The sequence below is a fragment of the Carcharhinus amblyrhynchos genome, chromosome 11, assembly GCF_965287045.1.
Source record: "Carcharhinus amblyrhynchos chromosome 11, sCarAmb.v2.hapA, whole genome shotgun sequence".
NCBI classification, from domain to species: domain Eukaryota; kingdom Metazoa; phylum Chordata; class Chondrichthyes; order Carcharhiniformes; family Carcharhinidae; genus Carcharhinus; species Carcharhinus amblyrhynchos.
Window position 1 is genome coordinate 27,688,361 of NC_137334.1, and position 24,954 is coordinate 27,713,314.

Below are 24,954 nucleotides of genomic sequence, written 5' to 3' on the forward strand. Positions count from 1 at the left end.
TAGTTTAGGTTAGAGGGTCATTAGATTGGTTCCACTGGTCGGCGCAACATTGAGGGCCGAAGGGCCTGTACTGCGCTGTAGTGTTCTATGTTCTAAGTAGTCATGTGCTCAAATACTTAAGCCATCATGGCACTTGTAGCCTCTGGAAATTCAGACAGACTCCCACTTTTGCTGTTCTAAAAGTTCCCATCTAGTGTACAACTCCAGTGGCTCAGCATCTTCGAGTGTAGTTTTTGGTGACCTTGGACTCTCCAAAGCTATCTCGAAGCTAGTACCTGCCGCTGCCCATAAGTCAAGTGAACAAAGAACAAAAACAGCCTGGGAAACAGGCCCTTTGGCCCAACGAGCCCGCGCCGCCATCTTAACACCACCAGTCCCCCCCCCTCCACCCATGACCCCTATCTAATGTTTTACGGCCATCCACATTGAGGGAAACGAGTTTAGGGACAATTTATTACTGCCTAATAGCACATCTTTGGGGTGTGGGAGGAAACCGGAGCACCCGGAGAAAACCCACGCAAGCATGGGGAGAATGCGCAAACTCCCACAGACACTGGCCCAAATCCATGTGTCTGCACAGCAATCAGTGATAGTCACTGATCTGTCATCTTGCCCAGTATCTGGTCCAGTTTAAGCACACACTAACGACATGAAGCACTAGGCCAATCTCGAACAACCAAGAGCAGCCCAAGTACGACCCATCGCGTGTATGCCCCTCGTTGGACACAAGGCGGACCGACTTAAAACCTGTGAATGAAAAAGAGAAAAAAAACATTATTATTGTACCATATCCATTTACCTTACCAGGGACGCCCCAATGCTTATTTAAACAATCTCCTATATCCACCCATCTCCAACCCACTCGTGCCTGTCTAAGTTAGTCTTAAACAACTCTAGCGTGTTTGCCTCCACCACCTTATTTGGCAGAGCATTCCATATCCCCACTACCCTCTGTGTGAAAAACCTCCCTCTAATATCTGTGTTATACCTCTCCCCCCTCACCTTAAGCCCATGGCCCCTTGTCCTGTGTGTCTCTATCATAGGAAATAGCTTACCTCTGTTTACTCTATTTATACCCTTCATAATCTTATATACGTCTATTAGATCCCCCCTCAGTCGCCGTCTTTCAAGGGAAAAGAACCCCACTTTATTCAATCTCTCCTCATACCCCAGTCCTTCCATACCAGGCAACATGCTGGTAAACCTCCTCTGCACTCTCTCCAGAGTGCTCCTCAGCTTTTACCACTTGTTCTATCTGTGATGCTGGATCCACCAAGATGAATATACCTGCCCTTGTGTAGAGTGCAAGTGAGCTGTGTGACAATGCCTCCTCTTCTGATGCTCCTGCTCTGAAGATTGCACTGTCTCCTGCCTCACCTCTTGGTGCACCCCCAGCAATGCTCCTGCAAGAGATGAAAGGCATTTGTTAATATTGCATGTAGGGAGGGGTTAACCCACAGCATTTTGCAGACCAACATACCTAATTTACTGATGAGAACAGTTCCCCATAAGTGATAGGTCAGTGCCAAGTGACAATGTGATTATATAGTGCTTTCACCCAGCTACCCCATCTCTACAATAGCCTACACTGCTGCTGTGCTGTCCTGCCCCATTGCCCTCAGGATGGTCAAGAATGTGACTTCACTGCTGCTTCTCTGCTTCTCCTGAGAATTGTAGGCTCTATTTTCCTACACTGGGAAGAGATAAAGTTTTTGAGTATTAGGTATGCAGTTTTTTTCAGAAAGTAAACACAACATTTTAGGTGGGTCATTGTAGGATGTGAATGTGCTCAGACAATGCATTGACAGAGTACTCTGGGGATGGAGAGTTAAGATGAAGCCTAGGAAGGCATTCTTCTGCATCAACACAAATTGTGTACCTCAGGATATCTGTGCTAGACAGTGCTGATGAGGTCAGATAAGTGATGACTGCCAGCTAAGCATTGCATGATACTAGCCTTACTAGATCTCAAGAGGTCATTGACACATTTTCTGCACTGGATTCATGAGTCTCTGTAACATATCGACTATCCATGTCCTCAACAACCTCCCACTTTGGTTTGGATAGCTGGCTCCTTTTGCTAAACTGCGAAAAAACACCTGTCTTCCTGCTCTGACAAGTTCCAAAACACTTCCGGGACATGTTTGTGAAATAGCAGTTGACTGGTGGGCAGTCCTTCCCTGTCTTCCATCTATTCCCCTCTTTCTTGCCTCTCAGTAAGCAAATCACACCATGCATTGCTGCCACTGAGAGTGCTACTGATCATTTATCTGTTTTTTTGATGCTTCATTCTACTCATGCTTCCTCATTGGGCAGTAATCCCCAAGGCAGGCTGTTAATTCATTGGCTATCTTAAAGAGCATCCAAAAGACCCAGCGCTCCAAGTTTTGGTCCCTGACCCAAAATGGTCCATTAATTGCACCAAGGATGAACTTTGCCATCTGATTCTGTCTTCATTCAGCTCCATTTACCAAGAAGCTGGATGGATTGTCTATCAGATGGCTTAATATCATTCTTACTTTAGATGTTTGCGCGAGTTTTAAATCTTCTGAGGTTTGCTGTTTGTATAAATGCTGCAAGTACTGAACTTAGTGAGTTTGGTGGCTTGGTTTTAGACTATTGTTGGCATACATGATTAAAATGTTGCTCCTTTTTTATAGGTTGTTACTGGTCATGAAGAATGTGTGGAAACATTATTGGAACATGATGCATTTATTCTATGTCGTGATTCCAAAGGAAGGACTCCCTTGCATTTTGCGGCAGCTTGCGGTCATGCAACTTTATTGTGCAATTTATTGCAATCAGCACTTTCTATGACTTCCCTAACAAATCTAACAGATAATCATGGCTACACACCTTTGCACTGGGCTTGTTATAATGGTAAATAATTTATTGTAATTGAAAATTTACAATTTATCTTAATATTTACATATGTTTTCATAACCACCAAATAAATCTTATTACTAAATACCTATATATTAACAGAAAAAAAAATTAACACACTTCATTAAGGGTTATGGGGAGAGGGCGGGAATGTGGAACTGAGCCATGACAGATCAGCCATGATCTTATTGAATGGCGGGGCAGGCTCGAGGGGCTAGATGGCCTACTCCTGCTCCTATTTCTTATGTTCTTATGTTCATGGAATATTGAATAATCTGAGAGTGAGTTGCAGGTTTGTTACTTGATCTTCAGGTTCAGTTCCTCTGAAATTCAAAATTGCATTAAAACCTTCAACTCTCTAATGTCTGTTTTATATGTGTTGAAGTAATACAGATTATATGATGGTATTAAAATATGGTTTAAAATTGATTTTAAGTTTTTAGGTGCATGTCAAATTTCTAGCGTACTGATGATAACGGATCACTGCAACAAATTTATCTGAAAATAACTTGCATTCATTCACAGAAAGTCCCTCAGTAAAAGCTTATGATGTAGAGAGTAACAGATTAGTATGGATAGAAGATTAGCTGGCAGAAAACAGACAATATACATCAATGGGTCTTTATCAGATTGGCAGGATGTGATGGGTTGAGTAGAATCCTGCAGGAACATTAGCTGGGGCTGGGCCTCTTTTTACAATTCACATCAATGACTTGGATAATGTGAATGAAGGCATTGTGGCTAAATTTGCAGACAACACAAAGATAGGTAGGAAAGTATGTTGTTAAGAAAGCAAGACATTTGCAGATGGAAGTATATAGTGAGTGGGTGGGCAAAAATCTGACAGACAGTGTATGATGTGTGAAAATATGAAGTTATTTACTTTGGCCAAAAGAATGAAAAGCAGAGTATAACTTAAACAGAACGACTGCAGAGGGATATAGGTGTTCTCATGCACGAGTCGCAAAAAGTTCATATGCAGGTACATTATGTAAGCAGGAAGGTGAATGGAATGCTTTCCTTTTATTAGGAGAGGAATTTAACATTAAGCAAGGATGTCATGCTTCAGCTATTCAGGTCATTGGTGAGATTGTACCTTGAATGCTGAATTCATTTTTGGTCTCCTTATTTAAGGAAGAATGTAAATGCAATGGAGGTTTTCTAGATTGATACCTGGAATGAATGGGTTGCTTTATGAGAGTAGGTTGGACAGGCTTGGCTTGTTTCCAGTGGAGTTTAGAAGAGTGAGGGGTGACATGATTGAAGTATATAAGATCCTGAATGGTCTTGACAAGGTGGAAAAAACGTTACCTGTTATGGATGAGTCCAAAACTAGGGTGCACTGTTTTAAAGTTAGGGCAGCAGTGAGAAGATTTTTTGCACTGAGGGTTATGCAACTTTGGAATCTTCTACCTTAGAAGGTGTTGAAAGCAGGGTCATGAATATTTTTAAAGCAGAGATTGCTAGGTTCATGTTAGGCAAGGGAATCCAAAGTTATTGGGGATAGATGGGAACATGGGATGCTAAACACAAACCGATCAGGCATGATCTTATTAAATGGAGGAACAGATTTGAGAGGCTGAATGGCCTCCTGCTCCTATTTCATATGTTCATAAATAATGAATTCTAATTTTGTAGTCTTTTTGTTATACAGATTTTAATATTCAGAAATATTTGTTTTGTTAGGTCATGAAAGTTGTTTGGAGGTCCTACTGGAACAAAAAGAATTTATCAAATTTGGGGGTGCTCCTTTTACTCCTTTGCACTGTGCTATGTAAGTCAATTATGAGGTAATCTTTCTAAGTAAGGTAAATATTAATATTTCATGGGGAAAATAAAACAATATTATTTATTTAGATTTGGAATATAGCTAACACATTTTCTGTCCAGCATTCTCTGGCTTTCTCACATGTCTAAGTCATCAAAATCTATTCCTTGAATCTTAAACTAGGCCCTTAATCAAATTACAGTACATTCTACCTAGCACACATCTTCACAATTATATACTGCCTTAATAAAGTGAACGAAACAAAAAATGTAAGAGGTGAGAATGAGTTGAAGGATCACAGAACCACTATTCTAACACTCTGCAGATTGGTTTAAACAGGACTAGGCAGCACTATTATATTGTAATAGAATAACACAAAATACTGTGGTTGCTCGAATTTGAAACAAAAACAGAAAGTGCTGGATAAACTCAGCAAGTCTGGCAGCATTCATGAAGTAAGAAAATAGAGTTAACGTTTTGAGTGTGTAGAGAGCTGAAGAGAGATAGGAATATGATGGATTGTACCTTGTATAAGAGGGGGTGTAGCAGGAGGGGCAGTGTAGAAGTGATTGGTGGAAACTAGGAGAGATTGTAACGAAGATGTGTGGATCACAAGACAGCACTAATGGCAGGGGAAGGTGCAAGTTGTTGCTTAGGGTAAGATATCAGAATGTGTTAATGCTCAGTAAAAGCAAAACTTAAGAACAAATGACAGTTGGCCCGGTAGGGGAGCAGGCGTTGGGAAGAGTCGGGGGTGGGTGGAGGATTTGCACTGGAACAAATGTTTTGATATTAAAATATATTAAAAATGGATCATAGTGGATGAGAAAGGTCACAGTCTAAATTTGTTGAACTCAATGTTGAGTCCTGAGAGTTGTAATCTGCCTAATCGGAAGCTGAGGAATTGGTCTTCCAGTTTATGTAGGGCCTCAGTGGAACATTGCAGCAGAACAAGGATGGACACTTGGACATGCTGAGTTGAAATGGCAAGAGACAGGATGGTTGGGATCGTGCTTGTGGGCTAAGCAAAGGCGTTCCACAGAGTGGTCACCCAGCCTGCATTTAGTTTCTCCAGTGTAGAGAAGACTACATTGGGAGCAATGAGTACAAGCCCAAATTAAAGGAGGTGCAAATGATATGTTCCTTCACCTGAAGAGGAGTGGTTGGAGCCTTGGGGCAGATGTTGCATCTTCTGTGATTGTAAGGGAGGGTGCCTTGGGAAGGGCATGATGAGTTGTGCAATGTAGAGAGTGGACCAAGGTGTCAAGGAGAGAGCGGTCTTTACGGAATGCACATGGAGGTGGGGGAGGAACGAAGGGGGATGGTGATGGTGAGAGAGCAAGATGTAGTTTGTGGTGGCATCATGCTGGAGTTAACAAAAATGGCAGAGATGATCTTTTGAATGCAGAGTCTGATAGGGTGAAAAGTGAAGACAAAAGGGGTTCCTATCATGGTTCCAGGAGAGAGGGGAAGGGGTTAGGGCAGAGGTGCAGGAAATGGGTCAAACTCAGTTGAATGCCCTGTCAAACCCGGGGGGGGTTGGTTGGGGAATCATGATTAAGAGAAAAGGTAGACATATCAGAACTGCCATTTTTGAAGGCAGCATCATCAGAACAGATGAGATAGAGAAACTGGGAGAATGGGATAGAGTCCTTACAGGAAGCAGGGTGTCAGGAGCTGTACTTGAGATAGCTGTGAGAGTTGATGGGCTTATGAATATTAGTGGTCAAACTATCACCAGGAATTGAGGCAGAAAAGTCAAAGAGAAGTGTTGGAGATGGACAATGTGAAAATGGGAGAGGGATGAAATTTGGAAGCAAATTCGATCAGTTTTTTTCCAGATCCAGATGAGAGTATGAGGCAGCACCAAAACAATCATTGGTGGAAAAAGAGTTGTGGGAGAGGGCCTAGGTAAGACTAGAAAAGGGGATGTTCCACATAATCTACAAAAAGACATGCATAGCCGGGGCCCCTGTGGGTACACTTGGCTACTCCTTTTGTTTGCAGGAAGTGAGATAAGTTAAAGGAGAAATTGTTGAGTGACAGAACAAGATCAAGTTCAGCCAGGTGGAAGAGAGTGTGGTAGTGGATGGGGATTGAAAAGACCTCTACTCAGTGAAAAAGTAGAGAGCTTTCAGACCCTCCTGGTGGGGGATGGGGTTATTGAGGGAGTGGATATCCATAGTGAAGAAGAGACCTTTAGGGCCAATAAACTGGAAATTGTTGAGATGAGTTGGGGTATCAGAGGAATCTCAAATGTAGATGGGAAGACACTAGACAAGGGGAGAGAGGATGGAGTCAAGGTAGGAAGAAGTGACTTCCATAGGGCAGGAACAGCCATTAGGTTGCATCTCCCAGGGCAGTTCTGATTGCGGATTTTGGGAAGGTGGCAGAAGTGGGCTGATGGGGTTGGGGGACTATGAGTTTGGAAGCTGTGAAGGGAAGATCTCCAGAGATGATGAGGACAGTCCTGAAAACAGTGGCTTCATGATTGTTGGTGGGATTATGGTGTAGGGAAGATAACAGGAAGTGTCTGTGAGAGTTGGTGCTCAGCTTTAACAAGGTAAAGGTCAGTATGCCAGACAACAGCAACACCATCCTTGTCAGCAGGTTTGATCATAAGGCCAGGATTGGATTGAAGGGAATGGAGTGTGGCAAGTTCAGTGGGCAAATTGGTTGGAGTGGGTGAGCAGAGCAGAGAAATTGAGATGGCTCCCCCACCACCAGCACCAATCGGCCATGGCCCTGCCCCCTTGTCACTGCCAGGGTACCAGGCTGGCACTGCCCAATGAGCACCCCCTGCCCCCGACCTCCAGGGTGAGAGGGGGGCCTGAATGGCCTACATTCTCACCAGTGGGGTGATAACGCATGGGTCCCCATTGGTGGGGACCAGCTTAAGTTCCCACTGGTGAAAACCTCTCCCAGTGTTGGATGGGAAGGCATTAGCAAGCCTGGGCTCGCTAATGATATGGAAATAGGAATTTCCATATTGTAATCAGGCATATGCTGATTTCTGACATGAGGCTGATTATGCCAATAAAAGGGCCTAGGAGAGTTGCAATCGGCTGGATGCCAAGCACCCTACTCATGCCTCCTGGCACTGCTGCGTTATTCAAGCAGCACAGCGGGCTGAGAGAATCGCCCCCTAGATCTCAGAATGTAGTGAGTATTGTATATCACGGGGATAGCTATAATCATGGATTCAAAACATGAGGGATGGAACTTAAGTTGGAGTCAACATGAGGTTGAGTTGGAGATGAAGAAAGTCACTGAGGAAGGAAATGTGGCTATGGAAGCAAGTTTTGGCAAACACTTTATCAAACATCCCAGAAGGGAATGGAATGCAATGAAGCTGAACATGGCAAAAGAGACAGAAGGAAATCCTATTGGAGAGAAAAGCAGTACTTCTTCAAGGTAGCCATTCCTGGAAGAAAAATAGCAGTGAAGTAAAGGCTAAAATAAAGGTAAAATACTGCAGATGCTAGAATTTGACACAAAAATAGAGAATGTTGGAAAAACCCAATGGGTCTGGCATTGTAGATGAGTTAGTGGATCTATTCTTTGTTGTCTTTTTAGTTTGTATGTTGCCTAACCTGTCTTGAATTTTTTAAATCATAAATTTATGTTAAAATTACATGACGGCAATCACTTATGTGTATTGTAGACCTACGTTTTGCTGTCAGTTTCATATCGTTACAATGCTGAAGGGAAGGAGGCCATGCGGCCCATGGAGTTTGCATCAACTCTCCAACAGAGCATCCCACCATAGTCCCAAGTATTTACCCCACTAATTCTCCTTACCCACACATCTTAGGTCATGAAGGGACACTTTAGCATAGCTAATCCAACCGCCCTGGACTGTCTTTGGACTGTGGGAGGAAACTGGAGCACCCAGAAGAAACCCACAGAGGCATGAGGAGACTACGCAAACTCCACGAAGACAGTTACCTGAGGCTGGAATTGAACCGGGTCCCTGGCACTGCGATGTAGCAGTGCTAACCACTGTGCCACCGTGCCACCCAACTGCTTTTATTCATTTCATCAAACTGGAAAAAATTGAATTAATTTTATGGAACTTAAAACGGATGCAGAATTCATGATTTTAAAAGCAGTAACTTGGAATTTGAGCTTATTTCAGTCAATTTTCACATTCTGAAATCTGGAAATGAATTCCCAAAGTGTTGAATGTCCTGTAAAGTAAATGATTGAGGAAAAATCTACAGTATTGAGACTAGAAGAAAACATTTCCAATGTCTTAACTTTAAATGTTATGTTCCATTCAGAAAGTGAACATGGGATTTGAAAAGGCACACTTTTTAAGTATTTAGTTAAATATAAATGTTGTTTATGTAGTCATTATTTCTGCACATTAATGTCTAAGTGGCATTTTTCGCGTTTATAGATTTTCTTTGGGGTGGAGCTCTCTGGTGGCTAAATACTTGCATTGTGTTGTGATTCATTATGGCTCTATTAACTTTTGAAGTTAACTGCACATTTCACAACATTCATAATAGATATTGATTATTCAGTGTGCTTTTTATGTTGGTTTGTATATATTTTTTCACTTAGGAATCAGTTTCAGAAAGGAATAATCTAAAATAGATATGCCATTTTTAAAACATCTTTAACATCTTTAAGTGGAGCTTTTTCGAGGAACAAATACTGCGTATCCTTGATAGGTATGTCCCTGGCAGTCAGGGAGGAAATGGCCGAGTGAGGGAACCATGGTTCACAAAGGAGATTGAATGCCTTATCAAGAGGAAAAAGGAAGCGTATATAAGGATGAAAAACAAGGTTCAGTTGGGTCGCTTGAGGGTTACAAGGTAGCTTGGAATGAGTTTTAAAAAAGGGTTTAGGAGAGCTAGGAGGGGGCGTGAGAAGTCGTTGGCGGACTGGATAAAGGAAAACCCCAAGGCTTTTTACTCTTATGTGAGAAATAAAAGAATGACCAGGGTGAGGTTAGGGCCAGTCAAGGATAGTAGTGGGAACTTTTCCATGGAGTCAGAAGAGATAAGTGAGGTGTTGAATGAATACTTTTCTTCAGTGTTCACAAAGAAGAGGGGCCATGTTTTTGAGGATGAGAGTGTGATACAAGCTGATAGAATGGAGGAGGCAGATGTTCTGAGGGAAGATGTATTAGCAATTTTGAAAAACCTGAGGATCGAAAGTCCCCTGGGCCAGATGGGATACATCTTAGAATACTTTGGGAGGCAAGGGATGAGATTGCAGAGCCTTTAGCTTTGATCTTTGGGTCCTCACTGTCTACAGGGATTGTGCCAGTGAACTGGAGAGTGGCGAATGTTGTTCCTCTCTTCAAGAAAGGAAATAGGAATGAACCTGGTAATTATAGGCCAGTTAGTCTTACTTCAATGTTCAGTAAGTTAATGGAAAGAGTCCTGAGAGATAGGATTTACGACCATTTGGAAAGATGCAATTTAATCCGGGATAGTCAGCACGGTTTTGTGAGGGGTAAGTCCTGCCTCACAAATTTGATTGAATTCTTTGAGGAGGCAACTAAGTGTGTAGATGAAGGTAGAGCAGTTGATGTTGTATACATGGATTTTAGTAAGGCGCTTGATAAGGTTCCCCATGGTAGGCTCATGAAGAAAGTAAGGAGGTGTGGGACAGAAGGAAATTTGGCCGATTGGATAAGTAACTGGCTTTCTCATAGAAGACAAAGGGTGGTGGTGGAGGGAAAATTTTCAGACTGGAGGCCAGTTACCAGCGGTGTACCACAGGGATCAGTGCTGGGTCCTCTGCTATTTGTGATTTTTATCAATGACTTGGAAGAGAGGGCTGGTTAGTAAATTTGCTGATGACACCAACATTAGTGGAGTAATGGATGAGGTGGAGGACTATTGTAGGCTGCACAGAGACATGATAGGATGCAGAGCTAGGCAGAAAAGTGGCAGATGGAGTTTAACCCTGATAAGTGCGAGGTGATTCATTTTGGTAGGACAAACTTGAAGGGTCAACGGCAGGGTTCTGGGGAATGTGGAGGAACAGAGAGATCTTGAGTTCATATCCACAGATCTCTGAAGGTTGCCACTCAAGTAGGTAGCGCTGTGAAGAAGGCTTATAGTTTGTTAGCATTTATTAACAGGCGGTTTGAGTTTAAGAGCCATGGAGTTGTGCTGCAACTATACCGGACCTTGGTGAGACCACATTTGGAATTTTGTGTACAGTTCTGGTCACCTCACTATAAAAAGGATGTGGAAGCATTGGAGAGAGTGCAGAGGACATTTACCAGGATGCTGCCTGGTTTGGAGGGTAGGCCTTATGAGGAAAGGTTGAGGGAGCTAGGGCTTTTCTCTTGAGTGGAAGAGGATGAGAGGCGACTCATTCGAGGTTTATAAGATGATGAGGGGGATAGATAGAGTGGACTTGCAGAGACTATTTCCTCGGGTGGATGTAGCTGTTACTAAGGGGCATAACTATAAGGCTCATGGTGGAGATACAGGAGGGATGTCCGAGGTAGGTTCTTTACTCAGAGTGGTCGGGGTGTGGAATGCACTGCCTGTTGTGATTGTGGAGTCGGAAACTTTAGGAACTTTCAAGCGGTTATTGGATAGGCACATGGAGCACACCAGAATGATAGAGAGTGGGATAGCTTGATTTTGGGTTTGGGCACAGCTTGGCACGTTGAGGGCCAAAGGTTGGAAGCTGAAATGCTACGTTTTTATTAAAGCCAGTCTGTTTTATTGACTCAGATTCTTTTCTACATTCTTGCATATGTGTGATACTTATAACAAAGGTTGGCTGATGTTTTATGAAATTGCTCAGAGTAAACTTGACTGTGAGATTTTACTGTACTGTTCTGTGTTCTAACACATGTGTTCTAACATGTAGTAAAATCTAGTAATTTGATTCAGTCTTTCCTTTCCACCCAAAAATGGAGCTTTTTAAGATTATTAAGTTCAAAGTTAAATTTTGTTATACATTTTATGTTTACTTTCCTCTTTCTTTGATTAACCTCTTTTTGTTTTGTGCAGTTCAAGGGGATCTATTGCAAGACATCAAACTTTTGTGTGGCTGTAGGTTAAAAACAAACAAAGAAACAAAAAATGGGAGCAGGAGTAGGCCATTCAGCACTTAGAGCCCACTCTGTCATTCATTATGATCATGGCTAATCATCCAACTCGGTAGCCTGATCCTGCCTCTCCGCCGCCGCCGCCCCCCCCCCCCCCCCCCATCCCCATCCTTTGATCCACTTCTCCCGCCTTTCCCACACATCCTTTGATCCACTTCTCCCCAAGAACTATATCTAACTCTTCTTGAAAATGTACAGGCTGCAATCTCACTAACTTGTTGATCGGCGTGGTGAATCGTTCTGACTGATATTTTTATGACCTGCTTTTATTTATGTATAGAAACTAAATTAGGAATAACTTTTTCTAGTTACAAACAAGAAAAATAAACATGATGTTGTATAATCCTTGAACAATGTATGAAATGTTCCAACCAAACAACCCTCCTTAAACAAAACCCTTATCATAGGTTTAGCACAGAAAATACAAATGCTCACGTGATGCTGGAACTTAGTCATTTGGTTGGATGCTGCAGTTCTCTTGATATATACATAGACAAGCTTGAAGTCAGAATAGCTTCCCAAAACACCAGGAAGAGAGAAAGAGGCTCAAGATACTAACTAGAAAAACAACAACAGAATTTTCACTCCAGGAAGGCCAGGAGACCTGCTTCCAGCTAGCAGAATTTACAAGACGAGGGGGAGAGAGAGAGAGAGAGAGAGGGATGCTAGGTATACTAGCATTACAAACCACATCAACTCCCCCAACATCGTTTCTTGACTGATTTACCTCTGTTCCTCCCAGCATAGTGAGAGGGAGTTCAAGTATTTCAGTATGTCGGTGTGGACCTGATGGGCCGAAGGATCTCATTTCTGCTGTATGATTCTATGATTGACTAAATCCTGTGGTTCCCTTCATTTCTGGAATGTTATTTGAGCCCTATTTTGTGAAGACAGAACTAAAGTATGCATTTAGTTAGTCAGCCGTTTCTTTGTTCCCCATTAAAAATTCCCCTGTTTCTGACCGTATGAGACCTACATTTGTTTTCACCAATCTTTTTCTCTTCACATATCTATAGAAACTTTTACAGTCAGTTATTATGTTCCCTGCAATCTTAATCTTGTACTCTTATTTTTCCTTTCTTAATCAATATCTTGGTCTTCCCTTGCTGAACATTAAACTGCTCCAAATCCTCACATCAATTGCCTTTTCTGGTCAATTTATATGCCTCCTCCCTGGATCTGATACGATCTCTAATTTCTTTTAAATGCCATGGTTTAGCCCGCTTTCCTGTTTTACTTGTGTACCAGACAAGAATAAACAATTGTTGCAGTTCACCCATGAGCTCTTTGAATGTTTGCCATTGCCTATCCACCTTCATCACTTTAAGTAATGTTTTCTAATCCATCATTGCCAACTCGTGCCTCATGCCATTATAGTTTCCTTTATTAAGAGACAGGACCCTAGTCTCAAAAACAAATACATCACTCTGCATCTAGATGAAGAATTCTATCATGTTATGGTCACTCATCCCCAAGGGGTCTTCATAACTTCATAAGATGTAGGAGCAGAATTAGACCATTCGATCCTTCAAGTCCACTCCACCATTTGATCATGGCTGATATGCTCCTCGTCCCCATTTTCCTGCCTTCTCCCCATAACCCATTACTAATTCAAAATCTGCCTAATTCCTTAAATTTACTCACTGTCCCAGCATCCACTTTGGGGTAGCGAATTCCACAGATTCACAATCTTTTGGGAGAAATAGTTTCTCCTCAATTCTGTTTTAAATTTATTACACCTTATCCTAAGACTATGACTGCTCATCCTAGAATGCCCAACAAGAGGAAGCATCCACACTACACTTACTTTATCCATATCTTTTATCATCTTGTATACCTCAATTTGATCTCCCCTCACTCTTCTAAATTCCAGAGAGTATAGGCCTGAACTGTTCAATCTGTCTTCTGAACTGCTCCAATGCCATTACAGCTTACGTCAAATAAGGGGACCAAAACTGTGCACAGTACTCCAGGTGCAGCGTCACCAATGCCTTGTATAGTTGCAACAATATTTCCTTACTTTTCTATTTAGCTATAAATGGCAATTCCATTTGCTTTCTTTATTATCTGCTGTACCTGCATATTAGTTTTCTGTGACTGATTCATGACCAAGGACACCCAGACCCTTCTGCACCAGAGCACTCTGAAGTGTCTCCCCATTTAGATAATATGTTGCCTTCCCATTTTCCTGACCAAAATGCATGACCTGACACCTATCCACATTAAACTCCATCTGCCACATTTTGGCATTTTTATCTATATCCATTTGCAAGGTTTTTATTTCCTCATTACAACTTACTGTCCTACCTATTTTTGTGTCATCTGCAAATTTGGCTATAGAGCATTCTATCATTAATATAGATTGTAAAAGCTGGGGCTCAAGGACCGAACCCTATGGCACTCCACTAGTTACTACTTGCCTTCCAGAAAAAAAAACATTTATCCTGACTCTGTCTTCTGTCCATCAGCCAGTCACCTATCCGAGCTGATAAATTACCCCAAATCCCATGTGATCTAACCTTGTGAATTGACCTTTTGTTACTTTATCAAATGCCTTCCAGAAGTCCAGATAAACTACACCTGTAGGATCCCCATTATCCACTTTGCTTGTTACATCCTCAGAGGACTCTTGCAAGTTAGTCATAAAACCATGCTGACTCTGATGGATAGCGTTTTGACTTTCCAAATGTCCTGATAATTGATAATTTCTTGCTAATTGATTGTAACACTTTCTCAAACAGATGTTAAACTAATTGGTCTACAATTTCCCACACTTTGCCTCCCTCCCTTTTGAATAAGGGCACTACATTATCATTTTTCCAATCCACTGGAATTTTTCCCGTGTCCAGGAATTTTGGAATATTATAATCAATGGATCCATTTCCTTTAATTCCATAGGATGTAGGCATCAGGCCCAGGGGACTTATCGTCCTTCAATCCCAATAGTTTGCTGAGTATAAGATAATGAAGGGAATGGATAGGGTAGAGGTAGAGAGATTCTTCCCACTCAGAAAGGACAGCAGGACTAGAGAGCACAGCCTCAAGATAAGGGGGCAGGGGGGTGCAGTTTAGAACGGAGTTGAGGAGGAACTTCTTCACTCAAAGGGTGGTGAATCTCTGGAATTCTCTGCTCGTTGAAGTGGTGGAGGCTACCTCGCTAAATATATTTAAGACACGGGTAGATAGGTTTTTGGTAGGCAAGGGAATAAAGGGTTATGGGGAGAAAGCGGGAAAGTGGAACTGAGCCACTTCAGATCAGCCATGATCTTATTGAATGGCAGGGCAGGCTCAAAGGGCTAGATGGCCTACTGCTGCTCCTATTTCTTATCTTCTGCCTATCGATGTTGATTTTTCTAAGTTCTACTCTTTGTATTACCTCTGACATGTCCGTTCCTATAGGAATGGTACTAGTGTCCTCCACCGTGAAAACTGAGGCAAAGTATTGATTTAGTATCTCTGCCACTTCAGTGTTCCCGACCACTAACTCTCCAGTTTCATCTTCCAAGGGACCAGCATTCATCTAGTGACTCTCTTCCTTTTTATATACTTACAGCTTTTGCTATCCTTCTTGATATTTTGCTCTAGTTTTCTTTCATAATTTACCTTGGCTCTTTTTATTACTTTTTTAGTATCCCTTTGTTTATGTTTGAAAGTTTCCCAATCTTCCAGCCTGCTACTGGCGTTTGCAATATGGTATATCTTAGGTTTTGTCTTTTTATTGTCCTTGACCTCCTTGGTTAGCCATGGATGTTTTTTACCCTTATCCTTATCACCTTTCTTCCCCACTGGGATATATTTTAGTTGTGAGGACTTGAGCACCTACTTAAATAACTGCCGCTACTCATCCACTATCCTACCTTTGCACAACTGGATTGCCAGTTATTACCTAGTTTAGATGTCTGTTCTCTTGTTGGTTCCTCAATGTATTGGTCCAGAAAGCCATCTCGTATACACTCCAGGAACGCCTTCTCTACGGTATTGTGATTCATTTGATTTGCCCAATCAATATTCAGATTAAAGTCACCCATAATTACAGATGTTCTTTTAGTGTCATTCCCAACATCATCACTACAGTTTGCAGGTCTATATACAACTCCCATGTATGTTTTTTGCCCCTTAGTGTTTTTCATCTCTACGCATACAGATTCCATAATCATCAAAGTTAATATCTTTTCTCCATTGCATTAATTTCCTCTTTAGTCAGCAATGCAACTCCTCTTCCTTTCCTTTTTGTCTGTCCTTCCTAAATCCTGAAAACCCCATGTTAATTTCCCATCCCCCCACTTTTTGTTTAAACCCTCCCCAGCCAGCCAAGCAAATACTTTTCCTAGGGTGTCTGTCATGAGCCTGCCGAGGTGTAACCTGTCCAGTTTGTACTGATCTCATTTCCCCCAGGAATCTGAAACTCTCCCCATCACACCTTCTCTTCAGCCATGTATTCATCTGATATGGCCTGCTATTTCTAACCTGACTAGCATGTGGCACTGGTAATAATCCTGAGATCATTACCTTTGAGGTCTTGCTTCTTAACCCCCTATATTCTGCTTTTAGGACCTCATCCTTTTTTAAACCTCTGTCACTGGTACCAATGTATAGCACAAACGTTGGCTATTCAACCTCTCCCTTCAGAACCTAAATTCGATGAGCAAGTTATTCTTCTGTAGGTACTGCTTGACATTACTGTTAATGACACCTATCATTTTTTTGATGATCGAGAGCAGATTGATGGGGTTGTCATGGACATGTTGGATTTGTCCTGTTTTTAGTGGGCAGGATGTACCCAGGCACTTTACCACATTGGCGGATAGATGCCAGTGTTGTAAATTTACTGGAACAGTTTGGCTAGGGGCACAGCTAGTTTTGGAGCACAAGTCTTCAGTACTACTGATTGAATGTCATCAGGGCCAATAGTATTTGCAGTATCCAGTGGTATCAGATGTTTTTTGACATCACATGGGATGAATCACATTGGCTGAAGATTAGCATCGGTGATGTTGGCGACCTCCGAAGGAGACAAAAGGCTGTCTTGGCACTTTTGGTTGAAGAAGGTTGTAAATGCTTCAGCCTCGTCTTTTGCAGTGATGTGGTGGGCTTTCCCATTATTGAGAATGGGAATATTTGTAGACGATCTCCTCTTGTTAGTTGATTAATTGTCCACCACCATTCACAACTGGATGTGGCAGAACTGTAGAGCTTGGGTATGATATGTTAAGGGTGGGATTGCTTAACTCTGACTGTCATGTGCTGCTTCTGTTGTTTGACTTGCAAATAATCCTGTGTTGTAGCTTCACCAGGTTGACATCTCATTTAGATGTGCCAAGTGTGACTCCTGGAATGCTCGCCTCCACTCCTTATGAACGAGGGTTGGCCCTCTGACTTGATAGTAATGGTAGAGTTAAGGATATGTCGAGCCATGAGATTGTGTTTGTGTTTGAATATGATTTTGCTGCAGCTAATGGCCCACAATGCTTCATGGACATCTGATTATGAGTTGCTAGATGTGTTTGAAATCTGTCCTATTCAGCATGCTGGTAATGCCTTAGAATATGATGCAGGGTACCCTCAGTGTGAAAATGTGTTTTTATCTCTACAAGGATAGGGCAATGGTCACTCCTAAAGAAACTGTTGTGGATAGATACAGGTAGATTGGTGAGGATGGGGCCAAGTAGGCTTTTCTCTCTTGGCCCTCTCACTATCTGCTGCATACCAAGTTCATAATTATATCCTGCAGGGCATGATCAGTTCAGTGATGCTATAGAGCCATCTTGATGAAGGATATTGAAGCCCCCCATCCAGAGTACAATCTGTGCCCTTATTGCTCTTAATTCTTCACTATACTGAACGCCACTAGGAAGAAGTACTGATTCGGCAGCTGATATAGGGTCGTGGGTAGTAATCAGCATGTGGTTTCCTTGTTCCTTTTTGGCCTGATGCTATGAGGTGTCATTGGGTCTGGAGTCAATGTTGAAGATTTCCAGGGCTATTTCCTCCTGACTGTGTATCACTGTGCCAGCACCTCTGGCAGGGCATACCTAGGAATGGTGATGGTGTTTGGGATATTGCCTATTCGGGTATGATTTGGTGAGCATGATTATATCATACTGCTGCTTGACTAGTCTGCAGGCACTTGGTAGTAAGAAGTTGTTTCCAATTCAAGAGGGATGGGTTGCTCCTGAACTGGAAGGGGAGATTTGCTAGAGCCGCTTGGGAGGGTTTAATCTAGTCTGGTAGGGAGTGGGATCCAAAGCAGTAGGGAGACAGAAAAGAAGTGTGAGGACAGCACAGAAGTTAGAGCATACATTAAGCAGGCTAAAGCAAGACAGAGAGCAAGGGAAGTCCAGATTAAACTGCATTTATTTTGATGCAAGAGGCCTGAAGGGCAAGGCAAATGAACTTGGGGCATGGATGGTTATGTGGGACTGAGATATTATTAGCAATTACTGAAACATGGCTAAGGGAGGGACAGGACTAGCAGCTCAATGTTCCAGGGTACAGATGCTACAGGAAAGATAGAACAAGAGGTACGAGAGGAGGGGGATTTGCACTTTTGATTAGGGAAAGCATCATGGCCGTACTGAGAGGGGATATATGTGAGGGTTTGGCCACTAAGTCTATATGGGTAGAACTGAGAAATAAGAGGGGGGAAATCACTTTGGTAGCATTGTACTATAGGCCCTCAAATAGCCAGGAAATTGAAGAGCAAATATGTAAGGAGATTACAGATAGGGTGGCAATAGTTGGAGATTTTAACTTTTCCAACATTGACTGGGACAGCCATAGTATTAAAGGGTTGGATGGAGGGAAATTTGTTGAGCGTGTTCTGGAGGAATTTCTCATTCAGTATGTGGATGGCCCAGCTAGAGATGGGGCAAAACTTGACCTCCTCTTGGAAAATAAGGAAGGGCAGGTGACAGAAGTGTTAGTGAGGGATCACTTTGGGACCAGTGACCATAATTCCATTGGTTTTGAGATAGCTATGGAGAATGATAGGTCTGACCCAAAAGTTAAAATTCTAAATTGGGGCAAAGCAGGGACTTTCAAAAGTTAATTGGGGGAGTCTGTGGGAAGGTAAAGGGACAGCTGGTAAGTGGCAGGCTTTCAAAAGTGTGTTAACTAGTGTTCAGGGTAAACACATCCCTCTTACAGTGAAGTGCAAGGTTGGCAGAAGTAGGGAACCTTGGGTGATTAGGGGTATTGAGGCCCTGGTGAAGAAGAAGAAAGAGGCACATGACATGCGTAGGCAGCTGGGATCAAGTGAATCCCTTGAAGAGTATAGGGACTGTAGGAGTAAAGAGAAATCAGGAGGGCAAAAAGGGGACACGAGATTGTTTTGGCAGATGAGACAAAGGAGAATCCAGAGAGCTTCTACAAATACATAAAGGGCAAAAGAATAACAAGGGAAAGAATAGGGCCTCTTAAGGATCAACAAGGTCATCCTTGTACGGATCCACAAGAGATGGGTGAGATCCTAAATGAATATTTCTCATCAATATTTACTGCTGAGAAAAGCATATATGTTAGGGAACTTGGGGAAATAAATAGTGATGTCTTGAGGAATGTACATATTACAGAGAAGGAGGTGCTGGAACAGAGTGGGAACACAGAGCGTCGACAGTTTAAAGAGTGGGTACACAGAGTGGCAATAGTCGGGAGTTTGGGTGGAGAGGATGGCAGTTAGGGCAGTTCAGTGCTTCTCTTGCAGAATATGGGAGGTAAGGGTCACCATTAGTGACCCTGCTGACTTCACCTGTGGGAGGTGCCCCCAGCTGCAGCTCCTCACAGACCACCTTAGGGAATTGGAGCTGGAACTGGATGAACTTCGGATCATTTGGGAGGCAGAGGTGGTGATAGATAGCAGTTATCGGGAAGTGGTAACACCTAAAAACGAAGCTAGCTTGGTGACAATCAGGAGAGAGGAGGGGAGGAAGCAGTCAGTACAGGGATCCCCTGTGGGTGTTCCCCTGCAAAATAAGTATACCATTGTGGATACTGTCTGGGGGAGGGGAGGGGCGGGAGGTGGATTTGACCTTCCAGGGGTAAGCCACAGTGACCAGGTCTCTGGCACAGAGTAAGGCTCTGTGGCTCAGAAGGGAAAGGGGAAAATAGGAGAGCAATAGTAGTGGGGGACTCAATAGTTAGAGGTACAAACAGGTGGTTCTATGGGCGTGAACGAGACTCCGGGATGGTAGTCTGATTCCCTGGTGCCAGGGTCCTGGATGTCTCTAAGCAGGTAGAAAGCATCCTAAAAAGGGAGGGTAATCAGACAGATGTCATTGTCCATTGAAAGAGCAGGGAGCAATTTAGGGAGTTAGGTAGAAGGCTAAAAAGCAGGACCTCTATGGTAGCAATCTCTGGATTGCTCCCCGTGCCACGTGCTCGTGAGGCTAAGAACAGAGAGATTGTGCAGCTGAACACGGGGCTAAAGAACTGGTGCAGGAGGGAGGGTTTCAGATTTGTGGATAAATGGGAAGTTTTCCAGGGAGGATGGGACCTGTACAAGAAGGATGGGTTACACCTGAACTGGAGGGGCACCAGTATCCTGGCTGGGAGGTTTGCTCGTGTAGTCTGGGTGGATGTAAACTAATGTGGCGGGGGGTGTGGGGATCAGAACAATAGGTCAGCAAGTGTAGAGACTGGGGCCAAGTATAGGGCCAAGACAAGGCTACCTAAGAGGAAGAGCAGTCTGGGGGAGGATTAACTCAGTGGGCCTGGAGGTCTGGAGTGCATCTGTTTCAATGCAAGGAGTGTAATGGGCAAAACAGATGAACTTAGTGCCTTAATGCATGTGCGGAACTTAGATGTGGTTGCAATGACAGAGACTTGGTTAAAAGAAGGACAGGACTGGCAGCTGAATACTCCGGGGTATAAGTGTTTTAGGTGAGACAGAGGATGGGCTAGAAGAGGTGGGGGAATAGCAGTACTGGTTAGGGAGCATATTACGGTGATACAGAAGGTGGACAATTTGGAACGATCGTGTAACGAGACACTGTGGGTAGAGCTCAGAAACAGGAAGGGCGCAGTCACTATGTTGGGAGTATACTACAGGCCTCCCAACAACCCAGTTGAGGAATGGATATGTAAGAAGATTCTGGACAGGTGTAGAAAAAATAGGGTTGTTGTAGTGGGAGACTTTGATTTCCCTCATATAGACTGGAAATCCCTTAGGGCTGGGGGTCCGGATGGGGAGGAATTTATAAAATGCGTCCAGGAAGCCTTTTTGGAACAATATGTTGACAGTTCAACAAGAGAGGGAGCTATCCTGGACCTAGTAATGGGGAATGAGCCCGGTCAGGTCATCAAAGTTTCAGTGGGAGAACATGTGGCGAACAGTGACCACAATTCTGTAAACTTTTGAATAGTCATAGAAAAGGATGAGTGTTGAGTACGGTGCTGAATTGGGGGAAGGTAACTACAACTGGATTAGGCAGGATTTGGTGGCTGTTGATTGAGAGAGGCTGTTCGAGGGTAAATCCACACCTGGCATGTGGGTGTCTTTTAAGGAGCTGTTGATACAAGTGCAGAACAGGCATGTGCCTGTTTAAAAACAAAAGGACAGGAAAGGCAGGATTCGAGAGCCGTGGATAACCAAGGAAGTTGTGGGTTTAATCATAAAGAAAAAAGAGGCATACATCAGGTCCAGGCAGCTAAAAACAGATGAAGCAATGGAGAAATACAGGCAGAATAGAAAATAACTCAAACAGGGAGTTAGAAGGGCAAAAAGGAGTCATGAAATGTTTTTAGCAGACAGGATTAAAGAAAATCCCAGGGCAATTTATACGTAGGTTAGGAACAAGAGGGTTGTTAGAGAAAGAGTAGGACCTCTCAAGAACAAAGGAGGGGAATTACACTTAGAACTCAAGGAAGCAGGTGAGATCCTAAATGAATACTTTGTATCAGTATTCACAAAGGAGAGGGACATGTTGATTGGTAGTATCTCAGAGGGATATGTAGACCCATTAGAACAAATCGCAATTACAAGGGAGGAAATGTTAGATGTTTTAGGAAGCATTAAGGTAGACCAATCCCCAGGGCCAGGTGGCATCTGTCCTAGATTACTGAGAGAGACAAGAGATGAAATTGCTGGGCCTCTAACAGAAATCTTTGTTTCTTCATTGAATACAGGTGGGGTCCGAGAGGATTGGAGGATAGCAAATGTGGTCCCGTTATTTAAAAAGGGTGGCAAGCATAAGCCGGGTAATTATAGGCCAGTGAGCTTGACGTCCGTGGTAGGGAAATTGTTGGATAAGATTCTTAGGATCTGTACACGTTTAGAACAGATTAGTCTCATTAGCGATAGACAACATGGTTTTGTACGAGGAGGGAGGTCATGCCTCACGAGTTTGGTTGAGTTTTTGAGGAAGTGACCAAAATGATTGATGAGGGAAGGGCCATGGATGTTGTCTACATGGATTTTAGTAAAGCATTTGACAAGATCTCTCATGGCAGATTGATGCAAATGGTTAAATCTCACGGGATCAAAGGTGAACTAGCTAGATGGCTACAGAACTAGCTTGGCCATAGAAGACAGAGGGTAGCAGTGGAGGGGTCTTTTTCTAATTGGATGTCTGTGACTAGTGATGTTCCGCAGGGCTCTGTACTGGGACCTCTATTGTTTGTGATATATACAAATGAGTTAGAAGAAGATGTAGCTGGTCTGATTACTAAGTTTGCAGACGACACAAAGATTGCTGGAGTTGCGGATAGTGATAAACATTGTCAGAAAATACAGCAGGATATAGATAGGCTGGAAAATTGGGTGGAGAAATGGCAGATGGAATTTAATCTAGATAAATGCGAAGTGATGCATTTTGATAGATCCTATTGCAGGGGGGAGCTATACAATAGATGGCAGAACAATCAGAAATATAGAGACACAGAGGGATCTGGGTGTGCAAGTCCACAGATCCTTAAAGGTGGTAGCACAAGTGGAAAAGGTGGTGAAGAAGGCATATGGCATGCTTGTCTTTATTGGACAGGGCATAGAGTATAAAAGTTGGCATATGATGTTGCAGTTATATAGAACGTTAGTTAGGCCACATCTGGAATGCTGCGTCCAGTTCTGGTCGCCGCAGTACCAGAAGGATGTGGAGGCTTTAGAGAGAGTGCAGAAAAGGTTTACCAGGATGTTGCCTGGTATGGACGGTGAGATTGAGTAAACTAGGGTTGTTGTCCCTGGAAAGACGGAGGCTGAGGGGTGACCTAATAGAAGTTTATAAAATTATGAAGGGCATAGATAGGGTGAACAATTGGAAGCTTTTTCCCAGGTCAGAAATGACAAATACAAGGGGTCACAAGTTCAAGGTAAGGTGGGGGCAAGGTTCAATACGGATATGCGGGGGACGTATTTTACGCAGAGTGTGGTGGGGGCTTAGAATGCACTACCGAGTAAGGTGGTTGAGGCAGACACGCTAGGATCATTTAAGACTTATTTAGATAGTTACATGAACAGCCTGGGAATAGAAGGATACACATGGATGGTCTAGCTAGGAACACATGATTGGTGCAGGCTTGGAGGGCCGAAGGGCCTGTTCCTGTGCTGTATTGTCCTTTGTTCTTTGGAAGACTTAAAGCACATCAAGGTAGATAAATCTCCAAGACCTGATGAAGTGTATCCCAGGACATTGTGGGAGACTAGGGAGGAAATTGTGGGTCCCCTAGCCGAGATATTTCAATCATCGATAGTCATGGATAAGGTGCCTGAAGGTTGGAGAGTGGCAAATGTTGTGACTTTTTTTAAAAAGGGCTGCAGGGAAAAGCCTGGGAACTACAGGCCAGTGAGTCTCACATCTATACTGGGTAAATTGTTGAAAGGTATTTTGAGAGACAGGATCTATAGGCATTTAGAGATGCAAGAACTGTCAGCATGGCTTTGTGAATGGAAAATCATGTCTCACAAATTTGATTGAGTCTTTTGAAGGGGTAACCAAGAAGGTAGACAAGGGCAGTGCAGTCAATGTTGTCTACATGGACTTTAGCAAGGCCTTTGCAAAATATTGCATGGTAGATTGTTGCATAAGGTTAAATCTCACAGGATCCAGAGTGAGGTATCTAAATGGATACAAAATTGGCTTGTTGACAGAAGCCAGAGGGTGGTTGTAGAGGGTTGTTTTTTGAACTGGAGGCCTAGAATCAACAATGTGTCTCAGGGATCGATGCTGCATCCACTGTTATTTGTCATTTATGATTTGGATGAGAATATAGAAATTATGATTAGTAAGTTTGCAGATGGCACTAAGATTGGTGGCATAGTGGACAGTGAAGAAAGTTATCTCCAATTGCAACGGGATCATGATCAATTGGGCCAGTGGGCTGATGAATGGCAGACGGAGTTTAATTTAGACAAATATGAGGCGATGCATTTTGGAAGATTGAACCCAGGACTTACACAGGTACTGGTAGGGCATTAGAGAGAGTTACAGAACAAAGAGATCTAGGGGTACAAGTTCATAGCTCCTTGAAAGTGGATCACAGGTTGACAGAATGGTGAAGAAAGCATTTGGCATGCTTTGTTTCATCGGTCAGAACATTGAATACAGGACGTCTTGTTGAAGTTGTACAAGACATTGGTAAGGCCACGCTTGGAATACTGTGTGCAATTCTGGTCACCCTATTGAAAGGATATTACTAAACTAGAAAGAGTGCAGAAGATGCTACCGGGACTCAATGGATTGAGTTATAAGGAGAGGCTGGATAGACTGGGACTTTTTTCTCTGGAGCATAGAAGGCTGAGGGGTGATGTTATAGAGATCTATAAAATAATGAGGGGCACAGTTCAGTTAGATAATCAATATCTTTTCCCAAAGCTAGGGGAGTCTAAAACTAGAAGGCACAGGTTTAAGGTGAGAGGGGACAGATACAAAAGTATCCAGAGGGGCAGTTTTTTCACACACAATGTGGTGAGTGCCTGGAACAAGCTGCCAGAGGTAGTAGTAGAGGCGTGTACAATTTTATCTTTTAAAAAGCATTTAGATAGTTACTTGGTTACAATGAGTATAGAGGGATGTGGGCCAAATGCGGGCAATTGGGATTATCTTGGGGGGTTTTAAAAAAGAAAGGGCAGCATGGACAAGTTGGGCAGAAGGGCCTGTTTCAATGCTATAAACTTCTCTGACTCTATGACTAATGTCAGTGGGAGCTGCTGATTTCCAGTACGTAGGTTGATGTGAAGTGGTCTGATGGTTTCATTTCTTGAAAACTTAATGGTTTTCGAGGC

At 42.9% G+C, this 24,954-nt stretch overlaps 1 protein-coding gene across 7 annotated transcripts in view; it reads left to right on the forward strand.

Moving 5' to 3' along the window:
• LOC145349995 (serine/threonine-protein phosphatase 6 regulatory ankyrin repeat subunit C-like) overlaps window positions 1–24,954 on the forward strand; it is a 239,820-nt gene that overhangs the window by 178,399 nt on the left and 36,467 nt on the right. For all 7 annotated transcript variants that reach the window (XM_080198786.1, XM_080198792.1, XM_080198791.1 and 4 more), the window contains 2 exons: window positions 2,661–2,880; window positions 4,570–4,657. In XM_080198786.1, the coding sequence (XP_080054912.1) occupies window positions 2,661–2,880; window positions 4,570–4,657 (308 nt within the window). The remainder of the gene's footprint in view (window positions 1–2,660; window positions 2,881–4,569; window positions 4,658–24,954) is intronic.